The 18,135-nt window shown below is 38.8% G+C and overlaps 1 protein-coding gene across 1 annotated transcript in view; it reads left to right on the forward strand.

Moving 5' to 3' along the window:
• sntb2 (syntrophin, beta 2) overlaps positions 1 to 14,823 on the forward strand; it is a 23,560-nt gene extending 8,737 nt beyond the window's left edge. The window contains exons 2-7 of the mRNA XM_083893111.1: positions 5,234 to 5,462; positions 8,726 to 8,930; positions 10,294 to 10,436; positions 11,401 to 11,597; positions 12,725 to 12,915; positions 14,710 to 14,823. Coding sequence (XP_083749237.1) covers positions 5,234 to 5,462; positions 8,726 to 8,930; positions 10,294 to 10,436; positions 11,401 to 11,597; positions 12,725 to 12,915; positions 14,710 to 14,802 — 1,058 coding nt within the window. The 3' untranslated portion in view covers positions 14,803 to 14,823. The remainder of the gene's footprint in view (positions 1 to 5,233; positions 5,463 to 8,725; positions 8,931 to 10,293; positions 10,437 to 11,400; positions 11,598 to 12,724; positions 12,916 to 14,709) is intronic.
• Positions 14,824 to 18,135: the final 3,312 nt, after the last annotated feature.

Here is an 18,135-nt window from a genome sequence, read left to right on the forward strand (position 1 = left end):
GTCCACATCAGGTCTGAGGTCTTTAAACTAGAGTCCACATCAGGTCTGAGGTCTTTAGACTAGAGTCCACATCAGGTCTTTAAACTAGAGTCCACATCAGGTCTGAGGTCTTTAAACTAGAGTCCACATCAGGTCTTTAAACTAGAGTCCACATCAGGTCTGAGGTCTTTAAACTAGAGTCCACATCAGGTCTTTAAACTAGAGTCCACATCAGGTCTGAGGTCTTTAAACTAGAGTCCACATCAGGTCTTTAAACTAGAGTCCACATCAAGTCCTTAAACTAGAGTCCACATCAGGTCTTTAAACTAGAGTCCACATCAGGTCTTTAAACTAGAGTCCACATCAAGTCCTTAAACTAGAGTCCACATCAGGTCTTTAAACTAGAGTCCACGTCAGGTCTTTAAACTAGAGTCCACATCAAGTCCTTAAACTAGAGTCCACATCAGGTCTTTAAACTAGAGTCCACGTCAGGTCTGAGGTCTTTAAACTAGAGTCCACATCAAGTCTTCAAACTAGAGTCCACGTCAGGTCTGAGGTCTTTAAACTAGAGTCCACGTCAGGTCTGAGGTCTTTAGACTAGAGTCCACATCAGGTCTTTAAACTAGAGTCCACGTCAGGTCTGAGGTCTTTAAACTAGAGTCCACATCAGCTCTGAGGTCTTTAGACTAGAGTCCACATCAGGTCTGAGGTCTTTAGACTAGAGTCCACATCAGGTCTTTAAACTAGAGTCCACGTCAGGTCTGAGGTCTTTAAACTAGAGTCCACATCAGCTCTGAGGTCTTTAGACTAGAGTCCACATCAGGTCTGAGGTCTTTAGACTAGAGTCCACATCAGGTCTTTAAACTAGAGTCCACGTCAGGTCTGAGGTCTTTAGACTAGAGTCCACATCAGGTCTTTAAACTAGAGTCCACGTCAGGTCTGAGGTCTTTAAACTAGAGTCCACATCAGCTCTGAGGTCTTTAGACTAGAGTCCACATCAGGTCTGAGGTCTTCAAACTAGAGTCCACATCAAGTCTTCAAACTAGAGTCCACATCAAGTCTTCAAACTAGAGTCCACATCAGGTCTGAGGTCTTCAAACTAGAGTCCACATCAAGTCTTCAAACTAGAGTCCACATCAGGTCTGAGGTCTTCAAACTAGAGTCCACATCAAGTCTTCAAACTAGAGTCCACATCAGGTCTTTAAACTAGAGTCCTAAAGAGTCCTAAACTTAACCAGTTCCTCAGAAATGAGGTTCTGCCTCATTAGGACCAGGTTCTGGTCTCCATGACTTGTGGTCCTGACAAGGTCAGTGTTTATGACAGAATCACACACACACACACACACACACACACACACACACACACACACACACACACACACACACACACACACACACACACACACACACACACACACACACACACACACACACACACACACGTTGTTCTCATTATGTTTCTGGCAGAAAGAGATTTGGAGGGAAAAGAGAGAGGAAAGAGAGAGGAGAGGATGAAGGAGACAAGTGGAGGATGAAGGAGACGAGGAGAGAGGAAAAGAATGAGAGAACTCAGCTCAGTCCAAACCACAGGAGAATTTCTGGGCAGTTTTAGAGGAAAAATTCTGAGCCGAGTTCTGACCATTTAACTGTGAACCATTATTGAGATATTTCATCCTCTGATTATTCTGTGTGTGTGTGTGTGTGTGTGTGTGTGTGTGTGTGTGTGTGTGTGTGTGTGTGTGTGTGTGTGTGTGTGTGTGTGTGTGTGTGTCACAGCCACAAACCAAATATGTGTTACATCAGATTCTCTCTCCGTCTCTTTCCTGTTAGTGTGAATCGTTGATCGACACATTGATGTTTTATCTTCACTGAAAACAACTCAGTGTTTGTTTGGTTTGAATAATTAAACACAGTTTCTGGGATTTTTGACCTAAACTTCATTGTATCGTATGTCGTATATTTACAGTTGTATTTAACAGTGTATTTAGAGTGCATTTTACAGTATACTTACAGTTGTATTTTACAGTATATCTGCAGTGTATTTTACAGTATATTTACTGTGGTATTTTACAGTATATTTACTGTGGTATTTTACATTATATTTACTGTGGTATTTCACAGTATATTTACAGTGCATTTTACAGTATATTAACAGTGTATTTTACTGTGGTCTTTCACAGTAATTTACAGTGTATTTTACAGTATATTTACTGTGGTATTTTACAGTATATTTACAGTTGTATTTTACAGTATATTTACTGTGGTATTTTACAGTATATTTACAGTTGTATTTTACAGTATATTTACAGTGTATTTTACAGTATATCTACAGTGTATTTAACAATATATTTACAGTGGTATTTCACAGTATATTTACAGTGGTATTTTAAAGTATATTTACTGTGGTATTTTACATTATACTTACTGTGGTATTTCACAGTATATTTACTGTTGTATTTTTCATTATATTTACTGTGGTATTTTACAGTATATTCACAGTGGTATTTCACAGTATATTTACAGTGCATTTTACAGTATATTAACAGTGTATTTTACTGTGGTCTTTCACAGTATATTTACAGTGTATTGTACAGTATATTTACTGTGGTATTTTACAGTATACTTACAGTTGTATTTTACAGTATATTTACTGTGGTATTTTACAGTATATTTACAGTTGTATTTTACAGTATATTTACAGTGTATTTTACAGTATATCTACAGTGTATTTAACAATATATTTACAGTGGTATTTCACAGTATATTTACAGTGGTATTTTAAAGTATATTTACTGTGGTATTTTACATTATACTTACTGTGGTATTTCACAGTATATTTACTGTTGTATTTTTCATTATATTTACTGTGGTATTTTACAGTATATTCACAGTGGTATTTCACAGTATATTTACAGTGCATTTTACAGTATATTAACAGTGTATTTTACTGTGGTCTTTCACAGTATATTTACAGTGTATTGTACAGTATATTTACTGTGGTATTTTACAGTATACTTACAGTTGTATTTTACAGTATATTTACTGTGGTATTTTACAGTATATTTACAGTTGTATTTTACAGTATATTTACAGTGTATTTTACAGTATATCTACAGTGTATTTAACAATATATTTACAGTGGTATTTCACAGTATATTTACAGTGGTATTTTAAAGTATATTTACTGTGGTATTTTACATTATACTTACTGTGGTATTTCACAGTATATTTACTGTTGTATTTTTCATTATATTTACTGTGGTATTTTACAGTATATTCACAGTGGTATTTCACAGTATATTTACAGTGCATTTTACAGTATATTAACGGTGTATTTTACTGTGGTCTTTCACAGTATATTTACAGTGTATTGTACAGTATATTTACTGTGGTATTTTACAGTATACTTACAGTTGTATTTTACAGTATATTTACTGTGGTATTTTACAGTATATTTACAGTTGTATTTTACAGTATATTTACTGTGGTATTTTACAGTATATTTACAGTTGTATTTTACAGTATATTTACAGTGTATTTTACAGTATATCTACAGTGTATTTAACAATATATTTACAGTGGTATTTCACAGTATATTTACAGTGGTATTTTAAAGTATATTTACTGTGGTATTTTACATTATACTTACTGTGGTATTTCACAGTATATTTACTGTTGTATTTTTCATTATATTTACTGTGGTATTTTACAGTATATTCACAGTGGTATTTCACAGTATATTTACAGTGCATTTTACAGTATATTAACAGTGTATTTTACTGTGGTCTTTCACAGTATATTTACAGTGTATTGTACAGTATATTTACTGTGGTATTTTACAGTATACTTACAGTTGTATTTTACAGTATATTTACAGTGTATTTTACAGTATATCTACAGTGTAGTTTACAGTATATTTACTGTGGTATTTCACAGTATATTTACAGTAGTATTTTACAGTATATTTACTGTGTTATTTCACAGTATATTTACAGTGGTATTTTACAGTATATTTACTGTGTTATTTCACAGTATATTTATAGTGGTATTTTACAGTATATATACAGTTGTATTTTACAGTATATTTACTGTGGCATTTTACAGTATATTTATAGTGGTATTTTACAGTATATTTACTGTGGCATTTTACAGTATATTTATAGTGGTATTTTACAGTATATTTACAGTGCATTTTACAGTATATTAACAGTGTATTTTACTGTGGTCTTTCACAGTATATTTACAGTGTATTTTACGGTATATTTACAGTGTATTTTACAGTGGTAGTTTACAGTATATTTACTGTGGTATTTTACAGTATATTTACTGTGGTATTTTACAGTATATTTATAGTGTATTTTACAGTTTATTTACTGTCTATTTTTCAGTATATTTACAGTGCATTTTACATTATATTTACTGTATATTAACAGTGTATTTTACAGTATATTTACAGCATATTTTGGGGTATATTCACAGTGCATTGACGGTGTATTTTACAGTATATTCACAGTATATTTACAGTGGTATTTTACAGTGTATTTACGGTGGTATTTTACAGTATATTTACAGTGTATTTTCACTCTCAAACTCCAGAGAAACAAACCTGTGCGCAGCTTTATATCCACATATATCACCTTCGTATCAGGACATATATTATATAGACTCAAACATACACACACAGACTTACAGAAACATTGATTTGATATTTATATACATATATATATATATATAAAAATCAATGGAACTGTAGGTCTGAGTGTGTGTAGGGGAATTTCTATTGCACACATTAATGCAGACACACACACACACACACACACACACACACACACACACACACACACACACACACACACACACACACACACTCCTCTCTGTGGACAGACTCTAATTAGAAGAGGAAGTAGATGTCAGGGACACGACTGACGGAGTTAATGAGTTCTTTAAACAGCATCAAGTGTGTGTGTGTGTGTGTGTGTGTGTGTGTGTGTGTTTGTGTGTGTATGTGCGTGTGTGTGTGTGTTGACTCTGGAAAATAAGTATTATTTCTTGGAATTTCTTCTTTTTTGTCCAAATAGCAGAATAATCTCGTCGATCTTCAAGATCTCCACAATATAATATGTCCCGCTGTTAAAAATGCAACTTTATTCACTAACAGTGATTTTTTCTGTTTTGTGATAAAAAAATGAAGAAGTTTGAGCCCCAGTAGATCTTCATCTTCTTCATCATCCTCCTCCCTCCTCTTCCTCCACAGTGAAGTACATCCGCGAGGTTTCTCCGCTCTTCAAGAAGCCGTCCCTGGTGGCCGACCTGCCGTGGGACGCCGTCCGCCCGCAGTCGCCCAGCTACAGCGGCAGCGAGGACTCGGGCTCGCCCAAACACAGCGGAGGCTCCGCCTCCTCCTCGTCCAAAGACAGGAAGGTGATCAGTCTGAGGATGTGCTTCATCAGCAGGAACCTCACCATGCCAGACCTGGAGAACAGGTGAGAACATACACTAGGACCAGAAGACCTCATGGAGACCAAGACCTGGTCCTCATGACGCAGATCCTCATTTGTGAGGAACTGCTTAAGTTTAGGATTCTAGCTCCTTTGGACTTGATGTGAACTCTAGTTTAAAGATCTTTGATTCAAGTTTAAAAACCTTGAACTCAAATTTAAAAACCTTGAACTCAAGTTTAAAGATCTTGGACTCTAGTTTAAAGACCTTGGACTCTAGTTTAAAGACCTTGGACTCTAGTTTAAAGATCTTGGACTCTAGTTTAAAGATCTTGGACTCTAGTTTAAAGACCTTGGACTCTAGTTTAAAGATCTTGGACTCTAGTTTAAAGATCTTGGACTCTAGTTTAAAGATCTTGGACTCTAGTTTAAAGACCTTGGACTCTAGTTTAAAGATCTTGGACTCTAGTTTAAAGACCTTGGACTCTAGTTTGAAGACCTTGGACTCTAGTTTAAAGATCTTGGACTCTAGTTTAAAGATCTTGGACTCTAGTTTAAAGATCTTGGACTCTAGTTTAAAGATCTTGGACTCTAGTTTAAAGATCTTGGACTCTAGTTTAAAGATCTTGGACTCTAGTTTAAAGACCTTGGACTCTAGTTTAAAGACCTTGGACTCTAGTTTAAAGACCTTGGACTCTAGTTTAAAGATCTTGGACTCTAGTTTGAAGATCTTGGACTCTAGTTTAAAGATCTTGGACTCTAGTTTGAAGATCTTGGACTCTAGTTTAAAGATCTTGGACTCTAGTTTAAAGACCTTGGACTCTAGTTTAAAGACCTTGGACTCTAGTTTAAAGACCTTGGACTCTAGTTTAAAGATCTTGGACTCTTGTTTAAAGACCTTGGACTCTAGTTTAAAGATCTTGGACTCTAGTTTAAAGACCTTGGACTCTAGTTTAAAGACCTTGGACTCTAGTTTAAAGACCTTGGACTCTAGTTTAAAGATCTTGGACTCTTGTTTAAAGACCTTGGACTCTAGTTTAAAGATCTTGGACTCTAGTTTAAAGATCTTGGACTCTAGTTTAAAGACCTTGGACTCTAGTTTAAAAACCTTGAACTCAAGTTTAAAGACCTTGGACTCTAGTTTAAAAACCTTGGACTCTAGTTTAAAGACCTTGGACTCTAGTTTAAAGACCTTGAACTCTAGTTTAAAGATCTTGGACTCTAGTTTAAAGACCTCAGACCTGGATCTCACAGACCTCAGTATGGACCTGTTTTATGATGTTTTATCTCCACTAATAAGAACTTAGTGTTTGTTTGGTTTGAATAATTAAACACAGTTTCTGTGATTTTTGACCAAAACGTCATTGTATCATATGTCGTATATTTACAGCGTATTTTGCAGTATATTTACAGTGTATTTACAGTATATTTAGAGTGCATTTACAGTATATTTACTGTGTATTTTACAGTATATGTAGTGTATTTTACAGTATATTTACAGTGGTATTTTACAGTATATTTACAGTACATTTTACACTATATTTACAGTGGTATTTTACATTGTATTTACAGTATATTTAACGTACATTTTACAGTATATTTACAATACATTTTACAGTATATTTACAGTGTATTTTACAGTATATTTACTGTATAATTTACATTATATTTACAGTGCATTTTACATTATATTTTACAGCATATTCACAGTGTATTTTACAGCATATTTACTGTACATGTACAGTGGTATTTTACTGTATATTTACAGTGCATTTACAGAGTATTTAACGGTATATTTACAGTGCATTTGCAGAGTATTTTACGGTATATTTACAGTGCATTGTCAGTGTATTTTACAGTGGTATTTTACAGTATATTTACAGTGCATTTACAGCATATTTTACGGTATATTTACAGTGCATTCACAGAGTATTTTACGGTATATTTACAGTGCATTAACAGAGTATTTTACGGTATATTTACAGTGCATTGTCAGTGTATTTTACAGTGGTATTTTAAAGTATATTTACAGTGCATTTACAGCGTATTTTACGGTATATTTAAAGTGCATTCACAGAGTATTTGATGGTATATTTACAGTGCATTGACAGAGTATTTTACGGTATATTTACAGTGCATTCACAGTGTATTTTACAGTATATTTACAGTGCATTCACAGTGTATTTTACGGTATATTTACAGTGCATTCACAGTGTATTTTACGGTATATTTAAAGTGCATTCACAGAGTATTTGATGGTATATTTACAGTGCATTGACAGTGTATTTTACGGTATATTTACTGTGCATTCACAGTGTATTTAACAGTATATTTACAGTGCATTCACAGTGTATTTTACGGTATATTTACAGTGCATTCACAGTGTATTTTATGGTATATTTACAGTGCATTCACAGAGTATTTGATAGTATATTTACAGTGCATTGACAGAGTATTTTACTATATATTTACAGTGCATTCACAGTGTATTTTACGGTATATTTACAGTGCATTCACAGTGTATTTTACAGTATATTTACAGTGCATTCACAGCGTATTTTACGGTATATTTACAGTGCATTCATAGTGTATTTTACGGTATATTTACAGTGCATTCACAGTGTATTTTACAGTATATTTACAGTGCATTCACAGTGTATTTTACGGTATATTTACAGTGCATTCACAGTGTATTTTACGGTATATTTACAGTGCATTCACAGTGTATTTTACAGTATATTTACAGTGCATTCACAGTGTATTTTACAGTGCATTCACAGTGTATTTTACGGTATATTTACAGTGCATTCACAGTGTTTTTTACGGTATATTTACAGTGCATTCACAGTGTATTTTACAGTATATTTACAGTGCATTCACAGCGTATTTTACGGTATATTTACAGTGCATTCATAGTGTATTTTACGGTATATTTACAGTGCATTCACAGTGTATTTTACAGTATATTTACAGTGCATTCACAGTGTATTTTACGGTATATTTACAGTGCATTCACAGTGTATTTTACGGTATATTTACAGTGCATTCACAGTGTATTTTACAGTATATTTACAGTGCATTCACAGTGTATTTTACAGTATATTTACAGTGTATTTTACGGTATATTTACAGTGCATTCACAGTGTATTTTACGGTATATTTACAGTGCATTCACAGTGTATTTTACGGTATATTTACAGTGCATTGACAGAGTATTTTACGGTATATTTACAGTGCATTCACAGTGTATTTTACGGTATATTTACAGTGCATTCACAGTGTATTTTACGGTATCTTTGGTCTTTCAGGCTGCTGGAGCTTCACTCTCCTGACGGTCAGCACACGGTGGTGCTGCGGTGCAAAGACGGCTCCAGCGCTAACTCGTGGTTCACGGCGGTTCACACCAACATCGCGGCTCTGCTGCCTCAGACGCTCGCTCACATCAACGCCTTCCTCAGCGCCTCGTCCTCCTCACACACACACCTCAAACACATCGGCTGGTTGGCTGAGCAGGTCATCATTTACTCTTTCTCTTTAGCTTGACTTTACCCACAATGCCCTGGGTTGTAGTCCAGGTTCCTGTCAGGTATTGGTGTGTTTTTAGCTCAGTGTGTGTGTGTGTTAGTGTGTGTGTGTGTGTGTGTGTGTGTGTGTGTGTGTGTGTGTGTGTGTGTGTGTGTGTGTGTGTGTGTGTGTGTTGTTTTCAGTCAGTGGTCTCCACAGGAAACAGTGTAACGCAGCTGAAACTTCCACTGGTGTTTCCTGTCTGAGCTCGATTGAGATTAACACACACACACACACACACAGTAACACACATGCACACACACGCACGCACACGCACACAGTAACACACATGCACACATTTACACACACATACACACACATGCACACAGTCTCACACACACATACACACACACACAGTCACACACACACACACACACAAACCACAAACAGTCTCTCACACACACACACACGCATGCACACAGTAACACACACACACAACACAGTCACACACACAGTCGCACACACACACACATGCACATGCACACAGTCTCACACACATGCACACAGTCTCACACACACACACACGCATGCACACAGTAACACACACACACAACACAGTCTTACACACAGTCGCACACACACACACATGCACATGCACACAGTCTCACACACACAGTCACGCACACACACACACATGCACACAGTCTCACACACACACAGTCACTCACACACACACACAGTCACACACGCACATGCACAAACACACACTGTCTCACACGCGCACACACACGCACAGATACACACACACACAGTCGCACACACACACACACACACAGTCTCACACATGCACAATCACACACTGTCTCACACGCGCACACACACGCACAGATACACACACACACAGTCGCACACACACACACACACACAGTCTCACACACGCACACACACACACACGCACACAGACACAGTCTCTCTCACACACACGCAGAGTCAGTCTCACACACATAAACACACACAGTCACACACTCACATAAACACACACATAAACACATACACAGTCACACACACACACACAATATAATATGAATATATAAATTAATGACATTTTGCTTTCAGACACAATTTAAATTTGTGTGTGTGTGAGACTGTGTGTGTGTGTGTGTGTGTGTGTGTGTGTGTGTGTGTGTGAGAGGTATCAGCAAATGATTTAGAATCTTATTAGCACTGTTTTAACCTGATTTAACAGAACAGACAGTTTTCACACACTTTGTCACAGTGTTTCCTCTCTCTCTCTCTCTCTCTCTCTCTCTCTCTCTCTCTCTCTCTCTCTCTCTCTCTCTCTCTCTCTCTCCGCTCTCTCGTTCTTCTTCAGGTGCAGCTGGAGGGCGGGAGGCAACAGCACCGCCCGGTGGTGATGGCTCTGACGGAGAAGGACATCCTGCTGTTTGAGTCTGTGCCCTGGAACAGAGAGTCATGGTCCACGCCTCTGCTCACACACCCACTGTTAGCCACCAGGTAAACAGAGACAAACCACTCACTCTCCCTGCACCAAAGTCCACAGAGAAAACCAGTGATTTTAGCTCACGGGGACATAGGAGCTGCTGGTCCTCTGCTGCCTCGTGTGGTCACTTTGTGTCACTAAGGTTAGTCAAAACAAAGGATTTTCAAAGCCGAATTCAAGAAAATCAGTCATTGTAAATCAGTGATGGAGGCAGCAGTGGATCAACAACCCCTGTGAACTCCTGTGTGCTGTGATGTTAAAATCACTGGTTTACTCTATGGACTTTGGTGTGGGAGAGTGAGTGGTTTATAAACGTCAGTTTACACAAGGAAAGGTTAGTCTCACTATGATATAAAGACGTGTGCATGTGTCTAAGATAGTGCAGACTTGTTTTAATGTTGATTTTATTCAGTATAAAAGGTTTAATTAACAGGAAACTGAAGTTTGTAAACCACTCACTCTCCCACACCAAAGTCACTCAGTCTCCCACACCAAAGTCACTCACTCTCCCACACCAAAGCCCATAGAGTAAACCAGTGATTTTAACATCACAGCACACAGGAGTTCACAGGAGTTGTTGATCCACTGCTGCCTCCATCACTGATTTACAATGACTGATTTTCTTGAATTCGGCTTTGAAAATCCTTTGTTTTGACTAACCTTAGTGACACAAAGTGACCACACGAGGCAGCAGAAGACCAGCAGCTCCTGTGTCCCCTGTGAGCTAAAATCACTGGTTTTCTCTATGGACTCTGGTGCAGGGAGAGTGAGTGGTTTACAGACTTCAGTTTCCTGTTGTTAAAACTCCGTCTCACAGTGAAGATGAAGACGTTTAAGACGTCGTAGACTTAAGTTAACTCCGTTCACGTCAGTTCCACGTACAACCACACGACACAAAGCCTGAATTATCCAAAGTCTACATGAAATAAACCTCCCTCTCCCTCTCTCTCTCTCTGTCTCTCTCTCTCTCTCTCTCAGACTGGTTCACTCTGGCAGTGCTCGTGGATCTCCCGCCCAGGGATCAGACCTGGTTTTCGCCACTCGAACGGGGACAGGGCGAGGCATCGAGTCGCACGTCTTCCGCGTGGAGACTCACTGGGATCTGTCCTCGTGGACGCGAGCGCTGGTGCAGGGGTCGCACGCCGCCGCCGAACTCATCAAAGAAGTTTCTATTGGTGAGTGTTTCACGTCTTTGTCTTCGGGAAACTGTCCAGTTTGTAAAACCACTCACTCTCCCACACCAAAGTCACTCACTCTCCCACACCAAAGTCACTCACTCTCCCACACCAAAGCCCATAGAGAAAAAAACAGTGATTTTATCTCACAGGGACACAGGAGCTGCTGGTCCTCTGCTGCCTCGTGTGGTCACTTTGTGTCACTGAGTTAATTCTAAATTAACTATTTTAAAAGCCGAATTGACAAAATCAGTCATTGTAAGTCAGTGATGGAGGCAGCAGTGGATCAACAACTCCTGTGAACTCCTGTGTTGCTGTGATGTTAAAATCACTGGTTTACTCTATGGACTTTGGTATGGGAGAGTGAGTGGTTTACAAACTTCAGTTGTTTTTTTTTTACTTGAGCCTTTTATACTTGATAACATAACATTAAACAAGTCTATGATATCTGAAGAACACGTCCACGTCTTTATTTCACTGTTAGACAGACTTTTCCAACAGGAAACTGACACTTGTAAACCACTCACTCTCCCACACCAAAGTCACTCACTCTCCCACACCAAAGTCCATAGAGAAAACCAGTGACAACATCACAGCAACACAGGAGTTCACAGGAGTTGTTGATCCACTGCTGCCTCCATCACTAACTTACAATGACTGATTTTAGTGAATTCGGCTTTTTAAATTCTTCATTCAGATTTATTTGAGTGACACAAAGTGACCACACGAGGCAGCAGAGGACCAGCAGCTCATGTGTCCCTGTGAGCTAAAATCACTGGTTTTCTCTATGGACTTTGGTGTGGGAGATATATATTTACATAGATATATACATATCTATGTATATATGTATGTGTGTATACACATATACACGTAGATATACATATATACGTATATACGGTATGTATATATTTACACGTGTATATATAAAATAATGATTTCATATATTATAATAATATATATGTTATCATATTTTAATATATATACATGTTTTAATAAAGTGAAAAACAGGACGTTTTGAGTGGCGTCTTTGTTAATATTGTTGTTATTATCAGGTTCCCATGAGCTCCCCCTTGTGGCACTCGTGTGAATCTCAGGGACTGTCTGCCTCTCTCTGATTGGTCCTCCAGGGTGTACGTTGACTCGCCAGGACGTGCGTCTGACGCTGCACTACGAGAAGGGCTTCACCGTCACCAGAGAGCCGGTGGACCCAGCAGGTGGCGCCGTGCTGTACAGATACCCGTACGAGAAGCTGAAAATGTCCGGCGACGACGGCGTACGAAACCTTTACCTGGACTTCGGAGGACCAGAGGGCGAGATGGTGAGTTCTGACCAACCAACTACCGCCATGTTATTTATTTATTTTTTAAATGAACACATGAATCTGAACTCAAAGGATTCTGGGAAAGAGCTCATTTATTTAATAATCTCATTGATTTCCACTCAAACTGAGAGTCGCCACCTAGTGGCTATGCGTAAATTTATGACTTCCTGGTAAAAACTCACCCTGGAAACCAGTCGATTTTGCACTTTACCAGGACCATAGTTAGCGTAGCATTAGCCCTCAGGTGAATATATATTAGCCTAATAATGACGTCGTCATCTGCAAACAGCGGACCGAGGACGCTTCCCTGTGGGACACCGCTACTGAAAGAGAAAGAGGAGGATGTCGTAAACAGCGCTAGCATCGTAGAACTGAAAAAAACAAAAACAAGAGCTAACTCCTTCATAACCAAGCTAACAATTTATGTTTCCTCGGAACGTTACCTTTTGGTTACGGGAACGTTTCATGAAGGTTCCCCTGCGGTTGACACGGAAAGTTTCCCGAACGTTGGTTGCACATTCTGTTCCCAGAACGTTACTTTGTCGCAAACCTTCATACAACCTTCAGAGAACGTTCTCTAAATGTTCCCAGAACATTCTCCTAACTTTAGTTTGTCACAACCTTTAGATAACGTTTTTTAAATGTTCTCAGAACGTTCCCCTAATGTTACTTTGTCACAACCTACAAAGAACGTTCTTTAGATGTTCTCAGAACGTTCCACTAACATGTCTTTGTCACAACCTTTAGATAACGTTTTTTAAATGTTCTCAGAACGTTCCCCTAACTTTACTTTGTCACAACCTTCAGAGAACGTTCTATAGATGTTCCCAGAACATTCCCCTAACGTTACTTTGTCACAACCTTCAGAGAATGTTCTTTAGATGTTCCCAGAACATTCTCCTAACGTTACTTTGTCACAACCTTTAGATAACGTCCTTTAAATGTTCCCAGAAAGTTCCCCTAACGTTACTTTGTCACAACCTTTAGATAATGTTCTTTAAATGTTCCCAGAACGTTCCCCTAATGTTACTTTGTCACAACCTTTAAATAACGTTTTTTAAATGTTCTCAGAACGTTCCCATAACGTTATTTTGTCACAACCTTCATACAACCTTTAATTAACGTTCTCTAAAGGTTCTCAGAATGTTCCTCTAACGTTACCTTGTCACAACCTTCTTACAACCTTTAGATAACGTTCTTTAAAGGTTCCCAGAATGTTCCCCTAATGTTACGTTGTCACAAACTTCATACAACCTTCAGATGACGTTCTCTGAATGTTCCCAGAACGTTTTCCTAACGCTACCTTGTCACAACCTTCATACAACCTTTAGAGAACGTTCTCTAAAGGTTCCCCTCACGTTACTTTGTCACAACCTTTAGAGAACGTTCTCTAAAGGGTCCCCTCACGTTACTTTGTCACAACCTTCGAAGAACCTTCAGAGAACGGTCTCTAAAGGTTCCCAGAACATTCCCCTCACGTTACTTTGTCACAACCTTCGTAGAACCTTCAGAGAACGTTCTCTAACCCTAACGGGAACGTTGTGTGGATACTGAGCAGCAACCACGGGAAAAACGTTTCAGTTTTTGGTTCTCTCAACGTTGAGGGAACGTTAGCTAACCCTCAGGGAACGTTCTCTAAACGTTAGTTTTTGGTATGGTTGTAACTAACCTGAGGAGAACCTTAGGGGAACGTTGTTTCATTCATGGCCGCATCTGTGACGTCTGATATTATGAATTCAAAATGAATTAATACATTTTTTTCCCATCATCCCTTGCTGCTGCCGTCTCCAGGTGTTCGACCTCCACTCTGGACCCAAGCCCGTGGTGTTCGTCCTTCACTCCTTCCTGTCGGCCAAACTCACTCGCATGGGTCTGCTGACGTGAGGCGAGGGCGAGGGGGCGGGGCTTCTCCTTTCACAGCTAATGTTAGGCACCAGGTGGCGCTGCAGGGAGAATTCAACACCAGGAAATGTCTTGTGGCTCGTCCTCGGGACGCTGCCGCCGCCGCCGCCGACATTGTTAGCTCAGGTGACAGGAGGCGGCACTTTGCTTTAGCGACAGTATTAACCATCGGAAAATAACATGCAACCATTTTTATTCTAATTATCCACCATGATGTAACACACACACACACACTCACACACACACACACACACACACACACAGGCGCTGTGATGACGTCACTTTAATCAAAGTGTTTTTATTTTTGTATTTTTTTTTTTTTTGCAAGACAATTAATCCTCAGAGCGAGCACAGATTTTTAGTAAACGTTTAGTAAACGCTGCGTGTGTGTGTGTGTGTTCTTGTATTTGCAGCACACTGAGGACCAGTGAGGGGTTTTTAACCAACAAAGTGAGGACATTTTTACAAAGTGAGGACATTTTTGTCGGTCCTCACTTTGTTTTCATTCAAATCACTTCCTTAGCTTGTAAACATGCTATACTCTGTTTTTAGCTCCTCAATTTGAAACAAAAACCCTGTTTTCCAGGTTTTTCACTTTATTCTCCTCAAGAGAACGTTCTCTCAAGGTTGTATGAAGGTTGTGAGAAAGTCGTGTTCTGGGAACGTTCCCTTTTGGTTACCAGAAGATTACTTTTCTGCAACCTTTAGAGAACGTTCCCTTTTGGTTACCAGAAGATAACTTTTCTACAACCTTTAGAGAACGTTCCCTTTTGGTTCCCACAACATTCCTCAGAACGTTACTTTTCTACAACCTTTATACAGCCTTTAGAGAACGTTCCCTTTTGGTTCCCACAACATTCCTCAGAACGTTACTTTTCCACAACCTTTATAGAACCTTTAGAGAACGTTCCCTTTTGGTTCCCGGACCGTTCCTCAGAACGTTACTTTTCTGCAACCTTTAGAGAACTTTCCCTTTTGGTTACCAGAAGATTACTTTTCTACAACCTTTAGAGAACGTTCCCTTTTGGTTACCAGAAGATTACTTTTCTACAACCTTTAGAGAACGTTCCCTTTTGGTTCCCACAACATTCCTCAGAACATTACTTTTCTACGACCTTTATACAGCCTTTAGGGAACATTCCCTTTTGGTTCCCGGACCGTTCCTCAGAACATTACTTTTCTGCAACCTTTAGAGAACATTCTCTGAAAGGTTGCGACAGCCCTGGTGTTTCACACACTTTTTGCTCTGGGGCTCCACCTGCAGACATGTTATGGTACTGCACCCAGTAGTTCTTTGTAGATGTCATTCATTAAGTAGATCATTTGTAATTGTGTTGATTTATAAAGTGGAAATGCTGGTCCTCACTTTGTCAGCACTGTTACTTGGTCCTCAGCATGCAGCTAGTACAAGAATGTGTGTGTGTGTGTGTGTGTGTGTGTGTGTGTGTTTGTTTCCTCGATGCCTAGCATTCATTCCACCACAGCCTTCTTAACTACTTTGGGCTCTTTTTAATGTATTTGTGTGTTTTTGTGTCGTCGTAGAGGCACTTAAAGCTGTGTGTGTGTGTGTGTGTGTGTGTGTGTGTGTGTGTGTGTGTGTGTGTGTGTGTGTGTGTGTGTGTGTGTGTGTGTGTGTGTGTGTGTGTGTGAGTTGTAATCAGGAATCGCCGACAGTGCCTTTATTCCCCCCCCCCCCCCCTCGATTCAACACAATAAGAGAATTTTAAAGGGACAGTTAATGATTTTTTTTACGATGTGCAGACACATTATTCAGCACAGACTGAGCTGTGAGCGCCCCCTGTTGCTGAAAAGCTGCACGACACCGGTACGAACACTCGACAATAACATGGTTTCCTGCAGAGGGAAATAAATAGAGAAAAAAAAAAGGTTTTACAAACGTCAGTTTCCTGTCGTTAAAGTGAAGATAAAGACGTGAACGTGTATTTTCAAGACATCGCAGACTTTAACTGACCTGGTTCTCAGCAACAGGGGGCGCTCACAGCACAGTTATATCAGCGCCTCACACAACAAAAACGTCGTCATCACAGCAGAGGAGTGAGTCTATGTTAATCATCTGAAGTTTATATTTTCATAAACAGACTTGTGAACAGGTAACGTCAGAGAAAACCTAAATTCACATTTACATGAAAAATGAATACAGCAGTGAATTAACCCTGAACGTCATTCCAAATGTCTCCACAGGGAGGCGACAGTTTTAGTTTTTATAAGATGAGGTTTTTCACTTTTTTCTCCTCAAGAGAACGTTCTCTCAAGGTTGTATGAAGGTTCTGAGAAAGTCGTGTTCTGGGAACGTTCCCTTTTGGTTACCAGGAGATTACTTTTCTGCAACCTTTAGAGAACGTTCCCTTTTGGTTCCCACAACATTCCTCAGAACGTTACTTTTCTACAACCTTTCTACAACCTTTAGAGAACGTTCCCTTTTGGTTCCCGGACCGTTCCTCAGAACGTTACTTTTCTGCAACCTTTATACAACCTTAAGAGAACGTTCCCTTTTGGCTACCAGAAGATTACTTTTCTGCAACCTTTAGAGAACGTTCCCTTTTGGTTCCCAGAACATTACTTTTCTACAACCTTTAGAGAACGTTCCCTTTTGGTTCCCACAACATTCCTCAGAATGTTACTTTTATACAACCTTTATAAAACCTTTAGAGAACGTTCCCTTTTGGTTCCCGGACCGTTCCTCAGAACGTTACTTTTCTGCAACCTTTAGAGAACATTCTCTGAAAGGTTGCGACAAAGTAACGTTCTGCGAACCAAATGGGCAACCAAAAACTAACGTTAGGCGAACTTTCCACATCAACCACAGGATTTTTGTATTTAGCTTAATTTAGTTGTAGTTAGCTCTATTTAGCTTTATTTAGCCGTATTTAGCTTTATTCAGCTGTATTTAGCTCTATTTAGCTTAATTTAGCTTTATTCAGCTGTATTTAGCTCTATTTAGATCTATTCAGCTGTAGCTAGCTCCATTTAGCTTAATTTAGCTTTATTTAGCTCTATTTAGCTTAATTTAGCTTTATTCAGCTGTATTTAGCTGTATTTAGCTTAATTTAGCTTTATTCAGCTGTATTTAGCTTAATTCAGCTCCATTTAGCTTAATTTAGCTCTATTCAGCTGTATTCAGCGTTGTTTAGATCTATTCAGCTGTATTTAGCCTAATTTAGCTCTATTCAGCTGAATTTAGCTTAATTTAGCTATATTTAGCTTAATTTAGCCGTATTTAGCTATATTTAGCTTAATTTAGCTTTATTTAGATCTATTCAATTGTATTTAGCTTAATTTAGCTCTATTCAGCTG

This window comes from Microchirus variegatus (genome assembly GCF_963457635.1).
Source record: "Microchirus variegatus genome assembly, chromosome: 8".
Taxonomy (NCBI): Eukaryota; Metazoa; Chordata; class Actinopteri; order Pleuronectiformes; family Soleidae; genus Microchirus; species Microchirus variegatus.